Raw genomic sequence first — 16,219 nt, 5'->3', positions numbered from 1 at the left:
CCTCTGAGCATCCTGACACACAGACTGCCCAGGATATCTGAGTGGCAATCAGTGCATTGGTACATTATTGAAGTAGACTCCAGGAAAATGCTGAGCAGGAGAAATGCAAAGAAAGAATGCAGTGCCAGGTAAAATGGAGCAGAGGTTGTGTGAGGGTTGGGTTATCTGTCCAGTACTGCGGCCTTAAGATCTGCTCTAGTTCTTTGGGAAATGTTGACGACAGCGCAGTGACAATGAAGCTATTGTAAGAAATGTATGTGAGTCACAGACGTTCAGCAATCCCAGGTACAGGTTCAATACTCGTATAAAAATGAAAGGCATCATATACAAACCCTTTGTTGAATCATCTTCAATCGGTTGTTTAAAAGCAGTGATGTCACTGAAAGTGCAAAGAAACAATACCACTTTGTCCTGCTCATTTCGAATTGGAGCAATCTTCACAAAGAACCACACAGGCGTCCCTAGTAAGAGAAATATATGTATGAATTATTAGAAGAAAGATACAGCTCCTTCACTCCGGACGCAAACTTAAAGTAGCAATAAGTAAAAAAGTCAACGTGGTTTGTGTAATATTAGATAATATTGACTGCATTTTTCCCCCCACTCATTATGCCTTTTTTATGAGTTTTAATCTATTAAACTTAGATTAAAAATCCTATATACCGTATATACGTTGTGTAGTATTAGATAATATTTACTGCATATGTTTTTGTTTTTCCCCCACTCACTATCCCCCTTTTGTAAAAAAAAAAAAATTTTAAAGCACTTTTGAAATACTGTTTTGAAATAGGCGGCCATAATGTGAACCCAGGGTAGCTGGATCTTTGCCAATCGATAATGGGAGAATGGATCGATCGGCAGCTAAGGTTATTACATTTCCTTAAAGCTAAGTCACTGTTGCATCTATTAAAGCTGCAGTTCAGTCAAATCCTGCATGTGTGTTTTTTTTAATAAATCAGTTCTGTAGTAAGAAAAAATACTTTCAGCATTTTCTGTTTTAAAAAAAACAACTTTGAAAGACCAATTTTCTTGTATTCTATTTTAACAAGCATGCTTGTTCCTATAGCAACGATTTACATTCCCCATATTTAAAGATGTCGCCAAACTTTGCCGATCAATAGACGGAGAACGAATTGACCGGCAGCTATGCAGTTCTTTAGGTAATTAGAAATTGCCCACATGAAATTATTGAAGTAAAAAAATAAATTAAAAAAAAAAAAAGACTGAACTGCAGCTTTAAAACATTTTTTGTTTTCAAATGCTAAACTGTATTGGCACTTTAAATGGAGTAATGTGTTTATGACTTGTGACCGTTGCTCTCGGCATTTATAAGAATTTCAAACCACTGAAAGCACTGAATCCTTTTACCAGCTGCCCTCTGTCTCTTCTGTCTCCATCCATGCAAGGTCAAAACCAAAACCTATAGGATTCAGCAACACTTCTACAACCAACATGGCTGTGCCATGTGTTTGTATTACTCACACTCTCTACCAATGAGTGAATGCACATAAAATATTGTTCCATAGGCACAATATCTGCAAGGGATAGGAAGAGCACAGAACACCATGTGAGGGGAAATTGAAAGAGCTCTTTGTGAAGTCAAGCCTCGGAATCTTTGGAAGCTAATTATATTGTTATTATGCTATTGTATGCATCATTGGCTCTTAAGAGATGCTCCCCATTAATTACACAGAGTCCTAAATGGACAAATGCATTCAAATGTAGTTTTAGGATATCGTGTTAAAAAAATATATATATATATATTCATTTAGAAATTGACAGTTATATTAATTCTTTTCTGTAATACGAAATATACTTTATTAATAAATGTAATTGTAAGTGTAAAACCATAGGAAAGATTAATTATTTAATTTCAGCTCCCTACCAGTTTTATAGCCGCATTAGCGGTTAATAAATCTTCTACGTTCCTCAGCAACTGAATCATGCAAATAGACAGAGAATCACTAATATACATTTATTGTGTCTCTTAGCTTCTCACAGCGTAATGTTTTATATATATATATATATATATATATATATATATATATATATATATATATATATATATATATATGCACAAATACACACACGAATACATTAGCAAGTAAAACAGTTCTCTACCAGTGGAAGATAATGAAAAGAGGTGATTTGGCAATTTACCAATCAAATAGCCCTCATTGTTTTTTAATGATCACTGCAGTGCATGAATAAAACTCCCATAAAAACAGTACTCTTCTCACTCGTGAAAATACAACAAAAGAGGAAAATAAAATAGGCTTGCACAAAGAGAACACAAATACAGGCAAACGTTCTCATATATCAGCGGATGTTGGTACTTACTGTTTTTTTTATACATTAAAATTTCAAAGGAGTTCATTTCATAGTTCTCAAATGTCTGTCGAACTTTGTCAATCGTCTCTTTGTCTGTCAACTCTCCATACATAAAGCTGGAAAACACCGAAGACATAAAATATAGAGATTGTTCATATGTGTGGCACTGCTGTCAGTTCTTTCATTGTGAGTGCCCATTGCTGGACAATGTCTGAAATGATCGCGTAACTGGCGTGGCCTTGCTCATTCCTACCAACTATATGAGGACTCAGCTGTAGAGGGGAAGGGAGGGATAGATCCTATAAATTTGGGCAAAACAAAATCAGTTTGGCGTTCATACATCTCCACTCAAATACGTAACCAATAGCACTTCCACAGCGATGCAGAAATGGTGCTTAGGGTTTTTGGGGGGAAAATACATCATTAGTGCATTCAGGTTCAGTTTTTGGGGGGAAAAATAAATCATTAGTGCATTCATTGATGCATTCAGTAGCAATGTGCTCTTTTACATGCACTATTACAGATGTAGCACACGTTAAGGATCCCACTGGCACATTGCAACAGAACACACAATGTGCCAGCAGGAGATACCATTGTGTCCGAATTAGTGGCACGCATAAAGGGGGCAGGGATAACGCGTTATTTCGAAGGTGGAGACGGCAGAACTTTGTGGAGGACTGAATGTGAGCAATGAATTAGAGATCACAGTCAAAGATGACACCTAGACAACGGGCTTGTGGTGTTGATGAGATTGTGATGTTATTAACAGTGAGGGAGAGTGTGGGTATAATGGTAGCAGTGTAAGGGGGAAATAATATCAATTCTGTTTTGGACATGTTAAGCTTCAGGTAATGGTGTGACATCCAGGAGGAGATACAGAGAGACAACTGGAGACATGAGACAGGTGAGAGGGAGAGGTCAGGGGTGGAGAGATACATTTGGGTGTCATCGGCATATAAATGATACTGAAAGCCACATGATTGTAGTGGTTCACCAAGAGAAGAGGTATAGAGTGAAAAGAGTAGATGGCCAAGGACAGAGCCTTGTGGGACTCCAACAGAGAGAGGGAGTGAAGAGGAGGAAACACCAGTGAAGGAAACACTGAAGGAGCAGTTGGAAAGGTAGGATGAGAGCAAGGAGAAGGCTGCGTTATGGAGGCCAATAGAGTGGACAATGTTCAGTCGAAGGCAGCAGAGAAATCCAGGAGAATTACAGTAGTATGACGAAATGACCCTGTGAGTAGGTCATTGGCCACTTTTGTTAGTGCTGCCTCAGTGGAGTGGAAGAGGATGGAAACCAGATTTCAAAGAGTCAAGCAGGAAGTAGGAGGAGAGAAAGTGAGTCAGGTGGTTGTATACAAGTCGCTCAATTAGCTTGGTGTGAGACCTGTGCATCGGCAATTGTTCAGGTTTTACAGTGCTCAGAAAGCCTGTCCTCATGAACTTTATTCTGGCTGCACTGCTGCAGTTGTCCACTGGGCATAGCCCAGGAAGACTACAACTTCCAGAGACATTGCATGCCTAGGACTCACCCACTTCCTCCTCTGTCCCCTATTTAAACTCCAAGAAGTTGCTCCTTCCTGGCCTTTTCAACTTTGTTTTCTCGCCAGTCCACGTCCCTGTACCTTGTTCCTGTTACTAGCTCATGCCCTTGTCCATACCCCAGTCTTGTCCCTGTTTTCATGTCCATGTTCCTGTTTGCCAGTCCCCGTTTCCCAGTCCCTGTTTATTTTACCTTGCCAGTTATCCTGTTTATTGAGGATTCCTTGTATCTGCCCTAATTAAACCCTGTTTGCTATCATTATGCTTCCTTTGTCGAAAAATATGCTTTTATAGGATTTATGTTTACTAGCTATTCATCTTTTAGAATAATTTACTGCCGGTATTTGTTTACTGTGACCGTATATTTTAATTAATTATGGATTACAGTGATCTATTTATAGTTGATAACTGTTTATCATAATTGTATATGTTCTAGATCACTTTTTAAATATGGCTATCCATTTAGCCTTGTGTGATTCTATTTTGAGCCCATGCATATAGGCTGTTTGTAATTATTTCCCAAGTTTAGGGATCTATGCACTATAATTTTTTTCTAAATTGGTCCACTATTCATATGTTAATGGATGACTGCATTTCCATTAGTGTTCATGAGAAATTCATGAGACCAAATATACATTTAATGTTCTTCTTGACAATATATTGAATTTATACATTTATTTAATACTCCGGAATTTGTGTCTTTTTCACACACTGTTTGAAATGGAGACTCTTGTATTTTTGTGCTTTTCGTATTAAGATGTTGCTATCTCTGTTCATGACCTGCCTATGGGTTTGCCCCTTATACTATCACCCCGGGTCCAATAAGAGGGTATACATGCGTATTTAAAGTTAATCTGGGAGATGAGATCAATTACTGTACAGGGATATGCCAAATAAGTATACATGGGAAGGATGTTGATCCAGGGATTAATCCGATTGCCAATTCGTGGAGTCAGAAAGGAATTTATTTTTCCCCTTAATGGGGTTTTTTGTTTGCCTTCCTCTGGATCCATAAGTAAGTATAGATATAGGATAAAGTATCTGTTGTCTAAATTTAACATAGGTTGAACTTGATGGACCTATGTCTTTTTTCAACCTTATCTACTATGTAACTATGTAACTATGTAACTCCTGAAGAAGCCGCCTGTGGCAGTGAAACCAAGATTGGCCACAGCTTTGGTTATGCGTTTGATTTTTGGGAATACTGTATGTGAGTACCACTCCTATTCACTCGATTTCATGAGACAGACAGTGTGGGCTTTGAAGGATGAGAAGGAGAAGGAGGGAAATGGGGGTATGACATGAAATGTGCAGTGTGGGGAGAGTAGTATTCTAACTCCTCTGCCCTGTCTATTCCCTACTCTGGGGCTGTGGCTGAGGGAGAGACCACCGTAGGAGAGTTCAGCAGGAGAAGCGGCGTTTGAGGGGGTAAGCCAGGTTTCTGTAATGGCTAGGACGATGAGATAGTTGGAAATGAGCAAGTCATGTATTGCAGTGAGTTTGTTCCATAGGGCACAGGAAAGGGGAAGGGAAGAGGTGTAATGGGGATGCAGTTGGAGTGATTTGCAGTGTGTGGTGAGGAGACTTTGGGGCAGGGTGTGGGACCTGAAAGGATTGTCATGAGGGTAGCGCTAGGATAGGAGGACATGTTTGCACAGAGTAGTAGTAGTAGGAGAAGAGGAAATAGTGGCTTGTAAAAAATGTTTTGGGGCATGGAGGGTGTGATGTGAGAAGCAGATTGTGTTGATATCTGCAGAGTGAGAGAGATGGCACTAGAGAATATGAAGGTAGGTAATAGTGTGTAGCTAGGGCTAGAGGCAAAGTGCAGGTGAGAGCAGAGAAATGCAAGTATAAGGCTGGGGTGGCTGAAGTAATTACTTAATATGAGGCAGCTGGGTATCCTGTGCAGTGCACCGACAGCATGTGGTGTGTGCCCTTTGGCTGCTGCCAGAAGCTTGCTGCATTAGGCAGTGTCAGGGTGTGTTGAAAGGGGTTGCAGAGGGAATTGGAGGATGTGTGGTCATGTGAGTAAGATGTGGTGAGTGTGAGTGGATGAGGAGAAGCTTTGGGGGAGACTGCAGTAGGGGAGGGGGGAGGGTTAGATGGTGCAGGCCTACAAATGTATAACATGAGTGTAGAGAAGTGAGCTCACCAAAAGCTGTCCAGTAGTATCATCACACAGATAAAGTTGCTGGAGGATCCAGACAGACTGTAGTCCACCTATTATCTAACTCCTGTATAACTCTTTCAGTACCTTATAAAAGTTCCTTTTGAATTGTTGCCACTTGAAAAGCATTGCTAACACCCTAGCTGTGCTTCCACCATGCTCTCTGCAGATGTATTCTCCTTATCAGTCACATGGCTCCCCCAATAAAACAGCCTAATTGCATTACAGACTGGACAATTGGCAGACAATTTAAGATATCGCACTAACACCCCAACCCCTAACATACCAGATGAAACAAAAAACAATTCAGGAATAAGGGGTTGCATACAAGTACAGAAGGGTGCAGAAATCCCGAATCCACTCTGCTATATAATTCCTGCTTCCCCTGTTTCCCTGTGTAAATACAGTAGGTAGAAGAATCATCATTATTCTACATCTTCCAGCCATGGATTCAAATGGGACATCATGCGGATACTGTACATGCTTTTATTAATGTAGAAGAGTAAAATATTATTTAATACCTGCATGTGCTGCTTTTTTGCATAACCTCTGCTCTGTGGTATCCCGAAAGCTTGCAAAATCCATCATTGCTGTAGACGATGGGCCAATCTACTATCTGGGCATTACCCAAGACAAAATTAGTATCTGTATAAAAAAAACATGAAATATATTTTACTGACATCACTACCGGCATTATTCAGCCATGAACACCAATATCACTGATCTGCATTGTATTATATGCATAGATATTTTTAAACTGTTAGTGAAAATGTAAAGACGTTAATAATTGACCAAGTTCCTTCAAAGCAAGCAGGGACCTAACATCAGTTATTAAATGCACTTTAATAGTCTAGAAATCAAATGCTTGGAAAGAACTGTAAAACTTTTGTAACCTAAAGAACATTAGAAACAGAATGGAATTTGCACAGTACACATGTAGAGAAGAGCTATGCGTTTCAAAAGCTTCTACATATACAGTATGCAGAACTCTACTGTTCATCAATTAAAAAGGTATCACAGCCCTACAATGATTCTTCTCATTTTCAGAACAGGGAGACATGGCATATTTTTCTATATTGGAAATAATCTTTTTAACCAAGCTGAGCTAGTTAAATCTGCTTAAAGGATTGAGGTGCTGCAATGCCGTATCAAGTTATATGTGTACTGAGATTAGAGGCTGAGAAATCTGGGGATGAGAGCAAATAGTTTTAAAAGTGTGAGCCTATCTACTAAATGTAAATGATCTGCTAGTGGACATTGAGTCATGAGCCTCTTTGGAAATTAACTCATTGCGCATATAATCATTAATTAGGCAGAATCTGATTAAGGGGCCTGTACCCCAAAATGTATGTATCGAGCTAATTTTTGTCTCCATGTCTTTATTTTTAATCTTATTATTATGTTTGATATTTTTGGCCACATTTCGCTTTATACATTTATTATGAGTTGGGAATTTTTTTGGATTTCTGATTGTGATTATTTCTGGATATGATTTATTATACAGTATTTTGCTCTTTTAAGCTTTCTTGAGTGTAGTGTATTGTATTGGTTTTTTTTTTACTTTTTACTTTGTTTAATTGACCATTGATAGGTTGAGGTGTTAACCTAATGTACTGGTGCATTTGTATTATATCAGTATGGAAATGTATTGTTTTTTGTTTTTTTTTAATTGTACTTTGTTGCTCCTTCTCTGATTTTTTTGTAATAATGAATTTGTTTTCTAAAACACATAACACAGGTAGAAAGACATTTAAAGGGCAGTCATAAATTAACAGGATAGGCTAATATACACGTTTACAAAAATGAAAGCAATTTCACAATAAGTCTATTCAACAGATATCCTTTGCGGGCCTAGTTATCACCTGTATAGCTACTAGTGATGTGCGAACACGCCTTGATTCAATGCGCCGCTGTTGCAATCAAACTTTTAATAAGAAACGTGCAAACATTTGGAGCCAAAGGTCCTCGCGAAATGGGCCAAATTATTCAAAATTATCTTTTTGGGGGGAGGGGGAAAAGGGGGAAGCAGCTCTGCACCTTTAATAAAAAGTCATTTTCAGTTTGATCGAATTTCTAAAGTGAAAGTAATGAAAATTACATTGAACATGCAATGGCCAGTAACGCTGCATCAAAGCAAACTTTTTCACCAAATCTAAATGGGTGAAATTTTCAAAGTTCACTTAAACGTGAAAAGTTTGCACATCTCTAGTGATTTCATAGACTTTTTCTAACCATCTTTTCTGAATATTCATGTAAATGGTGCATTAGGCATTACGCCCAGGCTGTATTTAAATGCACAGAATAGACTTGCAATGGATGCCTTCAACATTACTTTATGACAGCGCCCAGTAAATTCCAAGCTGGGCTTGTTCATTGGCTTTCCACTTTTCCTTCTCATCCCGTTTTTCAAGAGACCTATTTTTCTTCTGTTTTGAGACCTTGGGACATCTATTTAGCTTCGATGTACAAAAGACCCACAAGCTGCAAATTAAAAGACCTATTCGTTGTAGATTCTATTTGACGAGATTTGGGTTGATCAATTGTGTGGATGTGTTGGTACAGAACAGGCTCTCAGATAGGCGGCCCTTCTGGTCATAGCCATTAAAGTGAACAAATGGGCGTTTTTTCTTCTTTTAAGGGAGTCACCTAATATATTGCTTCCAGGTGGCCTGGCCTCATAAGATACCAGTGTCAGGCACATACAGCAAGTGCTTGATTACATTCCTTTCATTGGGCATATGCAGTACTGTATGCACTTGCTGCTGGTGGCTTAGAATTTCTGTTGAATAGACTCCACATACAGTATATGTACTGCAGAGAACAGTAAAACAAAGACTTACAAGTGGATTAGGTCTGAACATTAACACAGATACTACGCACGGTCTACACACATTAATAGTTCTATGCCAACATTTGTTATTTTACAATATTCTTAGAAATATTTCACAATATACACAGGTCGTGTAAAATGAGAGTCCTTAACAGCATTGCTATAACATTTTCAGGATCAAAAAAAGTGTTGTAAGATTATCCTCATTGGATGAAAAGTTGAAGTCAAGTTTTTTTTGTTTTGTTGTTGTTTTGTTTTTTATACACTGTTTTGTAAATTAACAGAAATTGGTACAGAACAAATACGGCAGTAGGAATGGAGTCAAGGAGGAAGCTGTTATGGATACATCATTATAACTGCAGAGCACCATTTTGTACCTGTCTGCCTATGAGATAATGTCCAGACTGAAAATCAAAAAGAAAACATGTTAAAGCCAATGTGATAACCACCGCACAATTTTCACTTACATTATCTAGGAAAACTAAACCAAGTTTCAAGAGACATTTATGACAACAATCCAAAGTGTGTTTGTTGCGTAACGACCCCATCCTGTGTGAGTAAAAAAACAAACGGCAACAAATATTTCAAATGATCTGGCGTCAAACAATTGGGGTTTCCCAGACATTTGTTACATTGTTTCAGGCGTGAATAAATGAAATCCGCCGTGCTGAAGATGAAACATTTGTGTTGTCTATGATAAAACGTTCCCTTTACACAGGAATCTGAAATAAATGTGTGTTAACACAGGAAGACAGAGAAAATAAGCATGAGCTTCATGAAGTTGCTGTTTTCGGCAGTGGTTTGATGTTTGATCTATACCCACTCACTGTCCAATGATAGAGCTACTGTAATAATAGGGGACTGAACAATAATTTCCCCTTTAGAATAACTAAGAACACGGTTAGAGGATTTACTCAGTCGGTTTGGCCAGTTATGTGCATAAGGAGTTACTGGAGGTTGCAATATTGTTACTTAGAATACATCTTTTATGTCTCTGTTGTACAGATTTTGGTCATATACATCAAGGTGAAAGTGGTGCAATTCTGGTGTAAAAAAAAATCTGCCACAAATTTGGCAGAGAAAGAAATCCCATCAAAATAAATCGGATTTTTTTCTTTGATACATCTATTACAGTTTGTTTTGCCCCAGAATTGTACCACTTTCTCCTTGATATATAGCCTCCTCTATCTCTGACTTTTCTTACCATTACCATTAGTGGCTTGAAAGTAAGAGAGGATATTTATGGAAATTGGATTTTCTCCCAGCAATATCCGCGATAGGTAACAAGAAAACGAAACACATTGGTGGGAAAAATGAAAGACATCTTAAACTTTTCGCTGACAGGGCTATGCATTGCAGAGAAATAATTAATGTATGTTGCTATTCAAGTCATGAATACATAACTAACATAAAAACGGAATAAAACATATATTTTAACATCATTCTGACATACAGTATAAACTGAATAAAACAACAGTTTATGTGAACATGTGAAGTTGCAACAATATTATGTAATGCATGTAATGCGTGTAATGCATGTAATGCATGTAATGCATGTAATGCTATCAGTTGCAGTTGGATCTAACAGATCAGGGTTCTTCAACTGGTGACCCGCGTGCCAAGCCTGACCCGCAACGTGCCCCTGTGTGTTCAGGGCCCTACTTTGATCTTCTGAGGTCCTAAGCTATGTCAAGTTCAAGAGGTCCTGTAACAGGGTGGATTCCCACTCACACAGTGAGACAGAAATCCTGTTCACACAGCCTGATACAGCACTGAGAAGGTTAATCCCAAAGCAGGCTAGCTTGATTCATCTCCTCAGATGATACGTTAGGGCAGGGGTGCGCAAACTGGGGGGCAGCTGGTAATTCTTTGACCCTGGTTACCCTGTAAATCCCAATAAAGTGTGGACAGTGTGGGAATGATACCTGCAGGGTCTGTTCTAATGTTCCTTGTGAATGTTTAATAACGTTCAGGACCAGCCTGTGTTTGTAAGGGGGGTCTATGACAGTGAATAGGTCATCTTATAAGCCACTCCCCAGGGAAGGAGGGGGGTATTCTTTTCTATAGAGTAGAGTAAGGGGTTGAGCTAAGGGGTTCTGGAATAGACTTCAGAGTGTGCAGATGCAGAAAAGAGTTCTCCTGCTAGAGGAGTATGCTCAGGCCTAGCCCACTACATGGTAGGGTACTAAGGAGATAATGACTAATGCCTCAAGATGATGTCAATCCTGTGATTCAGTGTATGTATCCTGCTGTTCAATAAACCTCAGTCATACCAACACCTGGCGTAGTATTTGAAACATGGCTATAGATAAAAGAAGAAGTGCCCGTGAAGTGCATCCTGCAGCCTCAGGATCCTCTTGGACTGGAGGCGCTGACCCCTAAAGAATCACCGTGAGCCTGTCCTGATGTCCTCCCCACAACATCGCGGAGATGCCTCCTGTTTACCAACCAGGTATGAAACAGCAGCCACAGAATACACCAGTAGCAAGACCATCTCCCATAGGGTGGGGCAAAGAGGGCTACATACACTGTATATGAGATATATTCTGTCTTTTGTTGATGAAATATAGAATTTGGAATTAAATTTAATCTTGATTAAAGGGATCCAGATCCCAATCAGAAATCAAATCGAGAGGAATGCTGGTCCTCAAAGTAAAGATCCAAAATAGTTCTCGGCAGTCCAAAGTATTGGTCCTATTACCCCCCTGAATGAGTGTGGTACTTGTTCAATACCTGTGAATGAGAAAGTGTCAATATTCCCCAAACTGCAAGATATGGATATGAGGCGCACATTATCCTAACTTTGAGGGCCCTGGCCGTGCGCCCGACGTACTAAACCGCGGACCTGTCTCTGTGGAAGCAAACCTAGAAGCTGGTTTCATGTACAGACAGATTTTGCAATGAAGACATCTAAAGGAGCCCTTTGGCAAGTATTGATTAATAGATTTTTTTTAGAGTGAAAAAGACTTGGTGATACATAATTTACAATAGTCTTAGCTCATTTAAATACAAACCTAAGACCATCCCTGAAAATCTCTTTAAAAGCTGGGTCCACGGGTAGGACGCCCCAATAAAGTCTTATTATATTTTTTATTTGAACAGCTTGAGAATTGTATTGAGTAGTAAAAAAGTGGGGCATCCTGAATCCTCCTGCGGTTTTTATTCTGAAACAAAATAGAACTCTCCATATAATAACAGCATGTTCTTGTATAGTGCTGTAAGTTTTATGTAGCACTTGACAGGCACAGATCACTGTCCCATAGAGCTTACAATCTAGGTTTTTGGTGCCTGAGGCACAGGGAGATAAAGTGACTTGTCCAAGGTCACAGGGAGCCGACACCAGAATTGAACCAGGTTCCCCTCAGTGCCAGTCAGTGTCTTTACTCACTGAGCCACTTCTTCTCCCACATAATGAACTTCTTCAAAAGCACGAGTGAGATCCATACATGAGTAGCCTTTGGCTAAAAATCTGTTAAATAAATCCCTGGACTGTGTGAGGACGTCAAAATCACTGGAGCAATTTCTCCTGAGTCTCATACATTGCCTTTTTGGATTCCCCTTAACTGGGATTTTGGATGGCAGCTGTCAGCCCGCAAGAAGGTATTCCTTGAATTGACCTTACGGAAAATATCAGTTTGCATTTTCATATTTAGATCTATAAATAACAATAAATCCAAAATAGTGAATATGATGATAATCATAATCGTGAGTGAAGTGCAAATTCAAGTTATTAAGATTAAGGTGATCAATAAACAAGAGTGATTTAACATCCCTGTATGAGATGTGTGCAGAGGTATGCAAATGGAGACTGTTTTTAGGTGAAATTATATATTGGCTTTATTGGGCCTGTTCTTTTATCCAGGCAAAACATACAAAAACAACAAAGTAACAACCCCCCCCCCCTTTGTAAGAACTAACTATCTGCAGGAATGGAGGGATATTCCCATTACCAGCCTATCACCCCAAAGTCTCAGGAAGTACCCTTTATGTCAGTCTCTGGTAGGTTCCTGGGTCTTCTGTGTCCAGGAAATATAGGTCTTGGGTGTCTGGGTGTCTTGATCTCAGCACAGCCTTTGTGCTCAAGACAGTGTCTGTGTGCAGGCTTCCCTGCTCTCCTCCTGTCAGCCCAAATGTGAGCTAAGGAATCTCTCTCCTGTGAGAGAGGCTTTTTACAAAGCTCTCATTAGTCCAGATGGAGACTAGTTAATTGAGTGGCTGCAATTAACTATCTCTCTGCTGGATTCTCAGAGCTCTGAGGCTGCTTTATTTAAACAGGGATATGTCCCTGCTTCAGTCCCCCTTCTAAATAAAGATAAGATCATCTTATCTATGAACCGCCTATAGACCATAATGTGATCTCTGAAGGGATTCCCACCTCCAAACACGTGGAATGACTCCACCCACCCACGGGGTAAACCCGCGTACACACAATGAATATACAAAATACGGACAAAATGCACATTTACTGGGGGTCTTGGGGTGAAAACTAGACTTAAATAGGTGCAGGGCACCTGCGTCGGAAGGCTTACCCTGACCTGGAAATCCCTCCTGGCTTCCTAGTCCTCTTTTCGGCTAGAAACCCTAGCCGCGACCGCTACATTCTAAAACGAGAACTTGGACTTCGCGTCTGTCTTAGCCTCAGCTAGGCAGGCTTTCTTAGCTCCAAAAATGAAGCTGGTTGCTCCGTTATTCGCAACATAGCAACTTTGAAAAGCCCGCCTTTGCATCACTGGCCCAAGTCACAGGATGGTCGGGTTCTCTGACTCGGCCAACTCCTTACATACCTTCCACTGGAAACAAGATGGATCAATCCGCTCACCACTATGGTAGATAGGACTAATACATAAGTGCATAGGAGGAGAATATAGTGTACACAGTATTGACCCTAATAGAATAAAAAAAAGGAGGAGCAACCAATCAGAGCGTGGGAATTCCCTCCCACTAGCCAATAGGAATAGGGGCTCATCCTTTGGCTGACGTCAGAGGAGTAGGTGTTCCAAGCTGGCTCGTGATGCCGGGAGGGCGGGACATACGGATTGACCAATGAAAAACCCACCTACAGTATGCGGCTTCCCTCAGTCAACCCATTGCCACCTACTGGGAAGGCTCCACTGAATCTGTCAGACCAGAGTGTCCTACCCGCAGGGGGTCTCTGTTTTCCAGACCCAGTACTACGCCCTGCCCCGGTCACTTAACACCTCGACATCTCTCAACATCCTGTTTCCTCATCCGGTGGCTCCGCAAGCCTTGATGTCCTGAAAGCTTTCTGGTCACTGGGGATGTCCTGTCGGGACAGTCCGTCGGCATTGCCGTGTCCGTCTTGTGCTGGATGATGAAGTCAAAATCTTGCAGGCAAGACTCCAGCGCAGCAGCTTTCCGTTCTCCCCCGACACCCTCTGTAACCAATTGAGGGGATTGTGATTAGTTATTACAGTGAAAGCCCTACCATACAGGTAGGTCTGGAGCTTCTTCAGTGCCTACACAATTGCTAGGCACTATTTTTCAATGGTGGCATAAGCCACCTCCCGAGGCAACAACTTCCAACTTAGGTAGACAATTGGGTGTTCTCCCCTGTCCTTGCCTACCTGGCTCAGTACAGCGCCGATACCATAGTCCTGTAACTGACTTGCTGACTGCAAGACAGGATACAGACCTGCAGGGCAGAGGTAGGGAGCACCGACCTTGGCCTGGGATCAGAAGCCTGGAATGGAGGGGTAATCATGTTCGGTTCCGAGGTCGAGGCAGGCGGCAAGCAAAACAAAGGCAAGGGAGAACTCAGACAGGACAGGGTAACCAGTACTTTGCACGAACAAAGACTACTGGCAACTGCCTGCCTTTTAAAAGCCAGAGGCAGCTGCTGGCAATGATACCCAAAGAGAGGCTGATTTCCTGTCAGGGGAGTAAGGGCAGGATTTGCCAGGAAGCAAGATGGTCATGGTGACTTCGTACCAGATGATGTCACTTCCTGTCAGCATTCATCCTGAATGTTCAGACAGATCCCTTATAAGTCTGAAGCATCAGTCTGCACCAGGAATCGCTTGCTATAGTCAGGTGCTGCCAGGATGGGAGCAATAGCCAGGGCAGTCTTCACAGCGTGGAAAGCCTACCCACAGGAGGGAGAAAAGGTAACCAGAACCGAGAGTTTCTTCTGGGTCAAGTCAGTCAGGGGTTTGGCCAGGTCGCTGTACTTGGGCTCAAACTTTCTGTAGTAGTCAACGATGCCTAAAAAAGCCATAACCTGCTTCTTTGTACGGGGCACTGGCCACTTGATAATCGCCTCCACTTTAGTCAGCTCGGCTTGAGATGCCCCCCGCCTACTCTATGCCTGAGGTAGAGTACCTCTGCCATCCCGACTAGACACTTAGATGGTTTGAGTGTCAGCCCTGCTTCCCTGATCCTTCTCAGCACCGCTGCTACATGCACTAAATGTGATTCCCAGAAGTTGCTAAACACAGCTATGTCATCCAGGTATGCCCTACTGTAGCAAAACTTTGCATCACTTCCAGCAACCTATTGACCAGACGTTGGAAGGTAGCCGGGACATTCTTCATCCTGAATGACATAACTAGAAATTCATACTGTATAAGCCACTCGGGGTGATTAAAGCAGACTTCTCCTGCACCTCCTGAGTCAGAGGGATTTGCCAGTAACCCTGTAAGGGATCGGGGGACACGCTCCCTACAGCGTGTCCCCGTTGCCCCAGCTTCCAGCACCGCTGCACTCGCCGTGTGCTCTTCCCGCCGGCTACTTACCTGTTCCGGTCGGGCGCTGCTCCTGTCCTCTGCGGCACACGCCGTCTCCTCCCACATGCTGCCGGGGCGTGCGCGGGAACCTTACAGGGCTTGCGTGCACCCGATCCTCTTTGCCGTCCTCCCGCTCTCCTGGCTCTGCCTCCCATCAGCCACACATCAGGACAATCTCCACCGCTCACCTGGCTGGCTCCCACTCTAGGCACCTGAGCCTATCCCTGGGCCTGCTCAGGCACTGTAACGCATGTATGCCCGCAGACCTGGCGAGTCCCCAGTACTGAGGTGGGTAAGGATATAACATGCACCCACAGCAGTGTGGGAGTGCCCGGAGTGTGGTAATTGCGTTGCTGGGCCCGGTGAGTAAGGGTTAACGTTATACTTGCTGAGTCCGGGGCTCCAGAGGTCGGAAGGTATTTGTCCAAGAGCCAGAGTCCAGGGATAGGAGAGAGAAGCGTAGTGATGTCCGAAAGTCAAGGTTCAAGGGCAGGAGAAGGCAGTGTAGTCAAAGTCCAAAGCAGAGTTCAAGTACAAACCAAGGGAATCCAAACAAGGTCAGGGACAGGAACCAGAGCTGAAATAGACAAGGGAGCTGGGCATAGAC

General features: G+C 41.8%; 1 protein-coding gene across 2 annotated transcripts in view; it reads right to left on the bottom strand.

The window, feature by feature from the left end:
- KCNH1 (potassium voltage-gated channel subfamily H member 1) overlaps positions 1–16,219 on the bottom strand; it is a 408,948-nt gene that overhangs the window by 358,059 nt on the left and 34,670 nt on the right. The window contains exons 2-5 of one of the 2 annotated variants that reach the window (XM_075595705.1): positions 9,247–9,273; positions 6,561–6,684; positions 2,341–2,447; positions 333–461 (exon numbers count right to left, since the gene is read on the bottom strand). In XM_075595705.1, the coding sequence (XP_075451820.1) occupies positions 333–461; positions 2,341–2,447; positions 6,561–6,684; positions 9,247–9,273 (387 nt within the window). The remainder of the gene's footprint in view (positions 1–332; positions 462–2,340; positions 2,448–6,560; positions 6,685–9,246; positions 9,274–16,219) is intronic. The other variant, XM_075595706.1, reaches the window with a different exon arrangement.

The sequence above is a fragment of the Ascaphus truei genome, chromosome 4, assembly GCF_040206685.1.
Source record: "Ascaphus truei isolate aAscTru1 chromosome 4, aAscTru1.hap1, whole genome shotgun sequence".
Taxonomy (NCBI): domain Eukaryota; kingdom Metazoa; phylum Chordata; class Amphibia; order Anura; family Ascaphidae; genus Ascaphus; species Ascaphus truei.
Note: the sequence above shows the minus strand (reverse complement) of the source record. Positions and strands in the feature narration are given on the sequence as shown.